The sequence below is a fragment of the Myotis lucifugus genome, unplaced genomic scaffold (assembly GCF_000147115.1).
Source record: "Myotis lucifugus unplaced genomic scaffold, Myoluc2.0 scaffold_596, whole genome shotgun sequence".
Classification (NCBI taxonomy): domain Eukaryota; kingdom Metazoa; phylum Chordata; class Mammalia; order Chiroptera; family Vespertilionidae; genus Myotis; species Myotis lucifugus.
This window is the reverse complement of record NW_005871644.1, coordinates 1-10,722: the sequence shown is the minus strand read 5'-3', so window position 1 is coordinate 10,722 and position 10,722 is coordinate 1. Positions and strand designations below refer to the sequence as shown.

At 61.3% G+C, this 10,722-nt stretch overlaps 1 protein-coding gene across 1 annotated transcript in view; it reads left to right on the top strand.

Moving 5' to 3' along the window:
• The window catches only part of SPDEF (SAM pointed domain containing ETS transcription factor), a 17,512-nt gene extending 10,036 nt beyond the window's left edge, over positions 1-7,476 (top strand). The window contains 7 exon segments of the mRNA XM_023745876.1: positions 465-710; positions 713-928; positions 2,926-3,123; positions 3,873-4,055; positions 4,637-4,684; positions 4,781-4,927; positions 6,875-7,476. Coding sequence (XP_023601644.1) covers positions 494-710; positions 713-928; positions 2,926-3,123; positions 3,873-4,055; positions 4,637-4,684; positions 4,781-4,927; positions 6,875-7,053 — 1,188 coding nt within the window. The 5' untranslated portion in view covers positions 465-493 and the 3' untranslated portion in view covers positions 7,054-7,476.
• The last annotated feature ends 3,246 nt before the right edge of the window (positions 7,477-10,722 follow it).

Below are 10,722 nucleotides of genomic sequence, written 5' to 3'. Positions count from 1 at the left end.
TAGAGCAGGAAAGATCTAGGTCAGCTCTCAGAAGGAACTTCCTCCACAGGACAGTGGTCTGGGAGCTGGGTGTGGGCCGGAGGGGAAACAGGGGGCTAGACATTAACGGCTCCTTGTCTAGGTCTCAGTTTGCTCATCTGGCAAATGGGACTATCGTGCCTTCCGCTGTGAGGCCTGAAGGAGGTCAAGAAGCAGAAGGCGGTTTTAAGCAACCCACGCGCGTAAAGACTTGCGCTGCCCGCAGCCTGGCTCCTTGGGAGTGAGGGGGCTGCCGCGTCCTATCCTGCCCCAACGCCCCCCCCCCACTGTCTTTCCCAGCCCCGTCCTAGCTGCCCAGTGACCCAGAAGCCGACTGTCTCCCAGGCCCAGCCACTGCCCACTGGGCCCCTCATCCCTGTAACCAGCTTAGCGGCCCCATGGGGGTGGGGAAGCAGCCGGCCTGACTCCCTCTCTTATTTCTGTAGACGCAGCCGCTGGCCCGAGCAGCAGCGGCATGGGCAGCGCCAGCCCCAGCCTGAGCAGCCTGCCCCCCAGCCGCCTCCTTCTGCCCCCCAACACTGTGCTGCGGACAGGCCCCGAGAAGGCGACAGCCGGGGTGGCGGGGCCCGACAGAGGGGACTGGAGCCCCAGCCCACCGGCCACGCCCGAGCAGGGCCTGCCCACCTTCTACCTCTCCTGCTTGGACATGCTGTACCCCGACAACAGCAGCTGGCCGCCAAGGCCCCGGGGCCCAGCAGTCGGGACGAGCCGCCTGAGGAGCCCGAGCAGTGCCCAGTCATCGACAGCCAAGCGCCCGGGGGCAGCCTGGACTTGGCGCCGGGAGGGCTGAGCCTGGAGGAGCACTCGCTGGAGCAGGTGCAGTCCATGGTGGTGGGCGAGGTGCTCAAGGACATCGAGACGGCCTGCAAGCTGCTCAACATCACGGCAGGTGAGCCCCTCCGCCGCCCAGCTCCGCAAGGTGGGGGCAGCCGGCTGCGGTCACGGGGGGCGGGGGGGGCACCCTGGCTGGGCCTCAGGCAGCCCCAGGAAGACTGGTGCTTCTCCACACGGGCAGCCCGGCACACACAGCTGTGAGCCTGTGAGCGGAGGCTGGGGTGGTTGCGCCCCATGCCCAGCTGCACCAGCCCGGAGTCCGCCCTGGTAGGTGCCGGATGAAGTGAATTTGAGCTCTACACCATCTGGCCCACCACTTCCTCTCGGACTCATCTCCGCTCTCTCCTCAGCCACACCTGCCTCCTTGCTGTTCCCACAATACTCACCTCAGGACCTTTGCACCTGCTGGTAGTCCCTCAACCTTGAACACGCTGCCCCCAAATATCTACTTGGCTCATCCCTCACCTCCTTCATGTCTTAACTCAAATGGCCCCAACCTAATGAGGCCATTCCTGACCCCTCTGCTGCTCACATCCCGACCTCCATTCCTCCGTCTGCTTTATTTCTCTCACGGCACATAACATCTTCTATGCTGCCTGTCTTATTTCTTTATCTTGTTCACTATCTTTCTCCCCCACTGGCATGTACACACCCAGGGGACATGATTTCATTTGTTGTGTTCACTGCCACGTCCCAGGTCCTAGGATGGCACCTTGTACATAATAGATGCTCAGGAAACAACAACTTAATAGGCCCTGCTCTGGCACCGGGGAATTGAGTGGTGAGCAACACAAACGCTTCTTCATTTATGAAGCTGACATTATAGTGAGGGAAACGTCGTAGATAAATACGTGAGTGTCCCTGGTCCCGTGGTGACGGGGGCTCTGATGAGGAGGGAACATCAGGAGGCCTGGCCTGAGAGGGTCTGCCAGGGCCTGGAGGGTGAGGCCCTGGAGCTGACGCTGTGGGGGAGGGGCTGCGGCTCTCCAGCCCTGTCCCTCCCGCATCCCTGCAGCTCTGGCAGGCCTGCCCCATCTCCTCGGTCCTTGGCCCTGGCATATGAGCATCCCACTTGGTGCTGCTTTCCCACAAGGGCCGCCAGGCATCCCTCAGGCCAGCCCCTCCTCCTAGCAGTCCTCTGGGCCATGCCCTGACCCCCAACTGGTACCCCCTTAAGGTAGCTCCTACCAATGCCCAGCTCTCCATTTGCCCAACGCCCAGGCCAGCCTCCCAGGGAGGTCTCCCACGGTGCCTTCGCTCCCGCACTGGGCTGCGGAGGGAGGGGCCTGCCCTCGGAACAATGGGGACAGGAACAAATTGCTTTGACCCTCGAGAGGAAAACGGGTTTATCAAGTGGGGGCGGCCCAGCCTCCGGTCACCCAGCTGGGGCACCCGCTGAGGCCACAGTGTTCACTTGGAACCCCACCGTGACCATGCTCACCGGCCTGGCCTCCGCCCATGTGCCCTGCCAGGCTCGCCCCACAGCAGCCATGATGCCCTCCCGCCGCTGAATCCTGTAGCTGCCCCTGGCCACCCTGTCACTTGCCATTCATTCATTCATTCATTCATTCATTCATTCGATGCATGTGCACTGAGCAGCTACTATGCACCCAGCCCCTTGTTAGGTGTTGGGAAAGGAGATGGAACTCCCTGTGCCTCAGCTTCCTCATCTGTAAAATATGGTAGGGGTTGGAGGTTGGGGTTATAAGATTAATTTCTGGGTGGGTTTTTCTCTGGTTCCTTGCGGGGTTTGGGGAAGGAGCTCACATGTTCCAGGGCTGTAGCTCCCCAAAAGGCCCTTTGGAGGGGCTGGGTGTCTGGGGGAACCCAAGGTCTGGATGAAGTGGGAGGTACAGAGGTCCCTCCCTCTCACCTCACTCTCTTCCTGGGGACCCCCTTAGCAGGGCCCCTCAAGAGGGCCTGGCCTGTCCTGCCCCCCACCCCGGAGTTCATGGTCCTGGGCCACAAGCTCCCAGTTCCCCAGGCGCGCTAGGGGCCGCATTCCGGTAGTGCCCTCAGCGGCCCTGGGCTGAGGGAGTGTCTCTTGCCCAGACCCCATGGACTGGAGTCCAGGCAACGTGCAGAAGTGGCTGCTGTGGACGGAGCACCAGTACCGGCTGCCCCCCGTGGGCAAGGCCTTCCAGGAGCTGGGGGGCAAGGAGCTGTGTGCCATGTCGGAGGAGCAGTTCCGCCAGCGCTCGCCCCTGGGCGGGGAGGTGCTGCACGCCCACCTGGACATCTGGAAATCAGGTGGGACATGGTGTGGGCAGAGGCAGCCCCTCCGGGCTCCAAGCCAGGGACCCCGATGGGACTCTCAGGCCAGGATGCCCGCTGGGAGGCTGCTCTCGCTGGGCTCTGCTCTGAATCCAGCCCCAAGTGCCCTGCCTCCTCGGAGCCCCACGCCTCCCGGCCCTGGCCGGGCCCAGAGACTTGGACAGAGCACGCAGGAAGTTAGAGGTAGAAGTTAGACCGAGAGGACGTGAGACATCATAGCCGATAGACGGTGGGTGCTATGATGTCCTTTAAAAAAAAAGTGTTTTTACTGATTTCAGAGAGGAAGGGAGAAGGAAAGAGGGAGACAGAAACATCACTGATGAGAGAGAATGATTGACTGGCTGCCTCCTGCATGCCCTGCACTGGGACTGAGCCCACAGCCGGAGCATGTACCCTGATTGGGAATCAAACCGTGACCTCCCGGTGCATAGGTCGATGCTCAACCACTGAGCCATGCCGGCCGGGCCTTCCTTGCCCTTTTAAAATTTTATTCATTTGTTTGTTGCTGTTTTTCATTGAAGAAGTAATGAGGCGATAATTGTATACACTTTTTAAAAGACCATAGGAATAGTACATCATAAAAGGTAATTCCCCTCCCACTCCTGAGCCCGGCTTCCCGATCCCCCTCCCTGGAGGCACCCACTGTTCCCAGTTTCTTGGGCATCTGGGCAGGGAAAGTCTATGCAGATACAAGCCAATACATACGCATGGTTTTACCCTTTTAAACATGAACAGTCTCCGCGTATACACTGTTCTGTACTTGACAGTGTACCTGCAGCTTGTTCCCATCGGGATCCACTCGGCTGCCCTATTCTTTCTCAAGGCTGCATGCCAACCCCATCTCCTCTCAGGGGCACCCACGCTGTGCCCTGCACAGAGCCCACCGCGTTGGAGGCAGCGCTTGCTCCGTAGGTCAAGGCCGGACCTGAGGGGCCGGATGAATAAGGGAAGGACCTACTCATATAACCGGCAGAGCCCAGTGTCCTGCCCGCCAGGCTGCTTGCCAGTGACTGCCAAGGGCAGTGGTCAGTGCCAGGCTGCGTGCCAGTGGTGATGGGGGTGGAAGCTGGCTGCTCTCACTTCCCCACTGCCTGGTCTGAGGTCGGGGGACAGGGTGCGGGAAGTGGGGGGCAGAGCAGGAGGGTGGAAGTGCCGGGGGACCTGGCAGCTGGAAGGTAGGGGTGCTGATTATGCCGGACACTGAGCAAGGCGCTGTGCAGACTTCATCACCTACGATCCTTGCGAGATCCGGGAGGGGGTGTCCCGACCCCATTTCACAGAGGAGCCAGGCTCCACTGCCACTCTCCTTCCCCTGGGCCTCTTTAGGCCCCTCCCAGCGCCGAAACCCCAACTCCCTTCCCTGAAGCAGCTCCAGACTGCAGGGGGGAGGGGACCACCGGGACGCCTGGGCCTCTGGGCCCACAGTCCCACCAAATGCCCCCCCCCCAAGGCCTCTCTTGGGTCCCAGCCTCCTCTCCTTGTCCTGCAGCGGCCTGGATGAAAGAGAGGACCTCCGCCGGGGCCGTCCACTTCTGTGGTGAGCAGGGCCGGGCAGGGAGGGCCGGGCTCTGTGGTCTGAGGTTGAGGGGTGGCCGCAGGTCCCCACTCACCACCACCCTCCCTGGCCGCCCAGCCTCGACCAGCGAGGAGAGCTGGACGGACAGCGAAGTGGACTCGTCCTGCTCAGGGCAGCCCATCCACCTGTGGCAGTTCCTCAAGGAGCTGCTGCTGAAGCCCCACAGCTACGGCCGCTTCATCCGGTGGCTCAACAAGGAGAAGGGTGAGCGGGGCTGGCGCAGCGAGTGCGCTGAGGGCGCTGAGGGCGCTGAGGGCGGGGGCTGCCTGGTTCCCCGGCCTGGGCCCCGGGAGGAGTGGGACTGGGCAGAGGGGTGCAGCTGCCCCCCGCCCTGTGCCCTGAATGCCAGACAGCCGCTGTCACTGACCTGCTCAGGGTCGGAGTCGGTGTGTGCCCATGTCTGTCTGTGTCGCCCGCCAGGCTTGTCTTGTTCAGGGTCCCCAGCGCCCGAGTCATAGCAGGCGCTTGAAATTCTGCTGAGAATGGGACACAGTCTTTGCCCTCAAAACATCACAGCTTCACAGGGAGACTGAGGGTGGCCAGTGAGCAGCACTGTGTGAGCCACGGTGTGAGATCAGGTTCTCGAGAGGCCACATTAAAACACACTCTAAACAGGTGAAATCCATTTTAATAAGACTTTTGTTTAACTCAATGTCATACATTATAATTTCAACACATAACCAATATAAAATATATTAACGGGACATTTTACTAAGACTTTAAGATCGGTGTGTAGTTTACACTGACAGCCCCCCCCAAGCTCGGACTTGCCGCATTTCAAGTGGTCAAGAGCAACCTGTGGCTGGAGGCTACCATGCTGGGCAGCGCAGGCTACATGGTGTGTGTGTGCGCGCGCGCGCGTGCGCGCGCGTGTGTGCGTGTGTGCGTACGTGTATGTACGTACGTGTGTACGTGTGTGTTTGTGTGTGTGTGCGCGCGCGTGTTGGCAAAGGCTCCGAGCCAAGAAACCTGGGTTCGGGGCCCCAGTTTGTCATTAGTAGCGATGGGTGCCTGACCTCAGCCTTCAGGTTCACTCACCCAGCACACCTTCGCTGAGCACCTCCTCTGGTCCCACACTTGCTCAGTGGACATTACAAAGAATGACTGTGTCCTGAGGGTTCAGGGAGGACTCAGCTGCACCCCGTCCTCGAGGGACCTACAGTCTTGTATGGGAACTAGCAGTGAAATGCATGTCAGGCTGCAGCAGAACCGTGGGGGCAGCTGTGCCCAGGTCCAGGAGGACTTCATGGAGGAGGTGACTCGGGCTGAGTGTGGAGGAGGAGAAGGGGCTAGAAGGGGTGGAAGAGAAGTTCCTGCACAGTCGTGATGCTGCTCCGTGTATATTTAAGACAGAGTGTGGTAGCTGCTCTGCTGATCCCTCGTGCCTCTGGGGAGCTGGTCCCATGGTAGAGTTTGAAGGAAGGGAGATCAAGGAGGGGGTGAGCTGGGAGAGCTGCCTGAAGCGGGTGTGCTGACCTGGGCCTGCCCCGAGGGTTAAGAATGAGAACGGGGAGTATTAACAATGCAATTGTTCTGCCTGAGGGAACGTCCTCCAGGCTCCAGCCCCTCTCAGGCAGGAGAAAGGGCTCAGACAGCGTCTGGTAGACAAGGGCAGGGCCAGGACTCAACCCAGGGCGGCCCAGCTCCACACCCACCCTTTGCACCACCTCTCCTGGGTTAAGTCTGCCAGCGGGGCTGTGTGGGCTGGTGTCTGAGGACGGCAAAGCGGTCTCTCAGGCCAGGGACCTGCCGGTGGCGGGGGTGGCATGGCGGGCGATGGGGTGGGGTGACCTGCCAATGAGCTGTGGGCACCGTCACAGCCGCGCGGCTTCTGTGTAAGGTGTGCACACCCCACAGTAGGAGCAGAGGCTGGCAAGGGCAGGTCCTCAGCTCCCACATAACCCCCTAGGGTACCCAGGCTCACCCTGCCCCGGGAGGCTCTGACCCCAGGGCATTATTTACCACATACTGAGCCCTGTGCACGCTCCTTGTACACATTTCTTTAACCCCCGCACACCCAGGAGTAGGTATTGTGGCCCGCTGACCGTGGCTTTCTGAGGAACTGACCGCAGTTCTTGGTCTTTCTCCCTCCGGCTGGGCTGTTCCCCGCTTGCACCGCTGGCTGTCTCTGGGCCTCCTGCCCCTCCCCAGGCATCTTCAAAATTGAGGACTCCGCCCAGGTGGCCCGGCTGTGGGGCATCCGGAAGAACCGCCCCGCCATGAACTATGACAAGCTGAGCCGCTCCATCCGCCAGTATTACAAGAAGGGCATCATCCGGAAGCCGGACATCTCCCAGCGCCTCGTCTACCAGTTTGTGCACCCCGTCTGAGGGCGGGCCAGGCCTCCCTCCGGCTGCCCCGGCCCAGCAGACCCTGCGCTGGGGAGGGGGAGTCTGCTGGCATTCCGAGTCCAAGGTCGGGGAGGGGAGGCACCGCTCCCAGAGTGCAGTGAGCTCTCTGCCCCCCGCCGCCCCCCCGGGGGTGCTTCCTCCTCAGGCCCCTCTGTTCCTGTGCCCAGCCACTCGGCCACTACAGGACGGGGGGCACCTGGCTGCCCCCAGTGTTCACAGCCCACAGGGAAGGCACGCCCTGCCCCCATCCCAGCATTCCCAGAGCAGACCTGACAGAATGGCAGTGACTGTCCGAGGCCACTCACAGTCCAGTGCTCTCTGCCACCCGGGCCTGGCATGGTGCTGGGAGTGCGGAGCCAGAGGTGCCCCTGGGAGTGGGTAATAAAAATACCAGGAAACTGACATGGCCCCAGTGTCTGTGCAGTGAGTGAGTGGCACAGCCATCGATACTCAAGGGGGTTCCGGTCGCAGGGGCCGGGGGCTGTCAAGGGAGGCTTCCTGGGGGAGGTGGCTTTGAGCTGAGCCTAAAAGGAAGGGGATCATTGGCTGGCAGAGCTGCGGGAGAGTGGCAGGGGGTCCTCCAGGCCAGGAAGAGGCTGGAATGGCCCTTGTCTCCCCCAGCCCTGGCCTGGGCTGAAAGGAGGGAGGGGCGGGGCTGCGAGGGGCCACACTTGGGGCTGAGAGAAGGCAGGGTCCTGGCCACCCTCTCGCTCTGCGTAGATCAGGGCTTGCTGCCTGAGGTGGGCCAGGGTCTGTCCCTCCTGCAAGGGGCCCAGAGCCCTTATCTTTGCTTGGCCAACTGGAGGGGCTCTGGCTGGGGGCAGTGGGGGGGGGCGGGCCGAGGGGGGCGCGTCAGTCCCCCTTGCGGGATGCTGGATCTGCAGCGCAGGGTGGGAGAGAGGTAGGCTGGATGGAGGGTCCTCTCTCCTGAAGAGCGAGGCCACAGACCTGCTGTGCCCTCTTGGAAGCTGTGAGCCCTGTGAGTGGGGTGTAGAGGTGGGAGGGTGTGATGGGGAAAGGGTGTGAGTGTGTGTGTGTGTGTGTGTGTGTGTGTGTGTGTGCTGGGGGGGGGGGACCCACTGCCCACTCCTCTGGGCAAAGCAGCTCGCTCGGCTTCCTCCTGCTTCTCTCGCATTTGTTCACCGAGCTCAGGAATCCTGAGGGCTGACTATGTGCTTCCACTGCTTTTTTTGGGGGGGTCATTAAACTTCCCCCCAAATTACGGGTTAACTCCCCATTTTTCAGATGTTGAAACCGAGGCTCAGAGCCGTTGCCTTGCTCACACACAGCCAATCAGCAGCAGCAGAACCAGGCACTGTACCCACCAGGACGGGGCTCTCTGTGCCTCAGGACTGACCGGTCAGCACCCGAGGCCCCGAAATACAGCTTCTGAGGGCGGCTTCCGGGAGCCAGCGGGAGCCGGCCAGCGCTGCCCGGGGCACCGGGGGTTAAATGCTGCCCTGAGGGTTAAATGCCGCCTTCTGCCCTCAGCAACTTTATTGTCTTCAGAAGAAAGTTTACCCCCACCCCCACCCTGGCAGTGAGCAAACAGCTTCTTGGTCTCTGTCAGCTGGGACTGGACCTGGAGGAGGGGCCGCAAGCCTGGGCCTCCCTGGGCCCCTGCTGCCTGCCCACCCCCTGGGAGGACGCAGACCGGGACCCTGGCCGGAGTCCCGCTTGGCTCTGCTGAACTGGTTTTGTCTTCATCCCACCCATCTGCCCCCATCTTGGTCCCGGGAGCCACCTACTTCCACAGCCCCAGCTGGGCCCGGGCCTGGAGAGGCTCTGAGCTCAGGCAGGGGCTGGGAGAGGGGGTGAGTGGCTAGCATGGGAGCGGGAGCTCCATGAGGGGAGCTCTGAGGATCTGCCACAGGCACAGGGCGTCCCCTCTGCGGCACACACCCATCCATGACACCTCCTGTGCTGGCAGCAAACTTCGGGTTCCTCTCCTCTGCCCACCTGCCCATCAGAACCCCAGCCTGCTTGGGTGTTCCCTGACCCTCCCCCCGGCCCCGCATCCAGGGCTCCCACCACTGCAGGAAGCCGCCTGTGCAAGTGAGACAAGGCAACCATTCGCCTTCATGTGAAGAGCCCGCCATTTGGTAAAAACCAGGCCCTGGCCACTGCAGGTGGGGTCTGGGGGGAGAGGGTTATGTGGGGGAGAACTGATCCAACCCCCATCTTGACCTTTTCTCCCTGCGCTTGAGCACACCCCTGAGGCTTTGGGGAAAGCGGGCCTGTGTGTGTGTGTGTGGTGTGTGTTGTGTGGTGTGTGTGGGGGGGGGCCGCTGTAGTACATTTGCCTGAATAATGGGGTTTGTGTCAGCGTCCTGACAGGCTGCTGGGACAGAGGAGCCTCAGGAGACATCCAACCAGACCGGTGCAGGGGTGGGGGGTGGGGGAGTGGGGACACACGGTGAGCTGGTAGTAGAGCTGGGACCCCTGCCCTGCTCCAGAGGAGACCCGTCAGGGGGTGGAGGCTGGAGCAGCGGCTGAGGCCGGGCCTGGGCCTGACAGAACCGCGCTTAGAGCTCAGAGCTCCAGTCGTGCCCACTCCCCTGAGAAATCCTCCAGGAGGAGCCCTAAGGGGGGGGGGGGCACAGAAATGGTGTCAGGGGTCAGGCAGGCACAGGGTCGTGTGGCACACACAGGGAGCCTGGGACTGGACCACCAGGAACCACTGGCCGTAGTCATCACTTTTATTATTTATTTATTTATTTTTTGTTATGGCCCCTGGGAATGGGGAGATGAGGAAATGTCAAGGGGCAAGGTTTTCATTTATAGCAGCTTGGTCTGAAGGTGTCAGGTTGGGTCTCAGCCGAATTCTACCCAGAATCACTAAGTGCAGAGAGCGAGAACACACAGTCTGGCCCCCTGGCCTTTTGCCATCAGCAGAATGGCCTGGTCACAGAGTGCTGTGGTTAGGATGCCTTTGGCCACAAATAATGGAATTTCTATCTCTCAGAGAGTGAAAAAATAACATAATAAATATAATATAATAAATATAATATAATATAATATAATATAATATAATATCTCTATATAAAAAGCCAGTGACCTTAATGCCATAACGACCATAACGACCAAATGACCGAATGATAGGTCGCTATGATGCCCACTGTGGTCAGCGAACCGGCAATCAGGGGGTGGGGCCAGCCAGCCAACCTCCCTCGGCCCCTCCCCCTGGGCGGCCCGCCCCTGATCAGACTCTCCTACCCTAATGAAGGGCAGGGCAGCTGGCCAAATGCCCCCCCCAACCCCTCTTCCCCACCCTTCCCCCCCACCAGCCCCACCCCTGGTCAGCCCACCCCACCACGATAGGCCCACAACCCATTCCCCGAGCCGGCCCCACCCCTGATCACATCCCCCACCCCAATAGGGGGTGGGGCTGGATGGCCAACCTCCTGCAGCCCCTCCCCTGACCCAGCCCCACTCCAGATCGCCTCCCCCACCCCCTGCACCTCAATCAGGGGCAGGGCCAGCCAGCCAACTACCCATGGCCCCTCCCCCAGGCCGCTGGCCCCCAATCGGCACCCCCCACCCCATTTGGGGGTGGGGCTGGCCGGCCCACCACCCACAGCCCCTCCCCATGGCTGGCCTCGCCCCTAATCAGCCCCCCAATCCCAATTGCGGCAGGGCTCTCCGGCC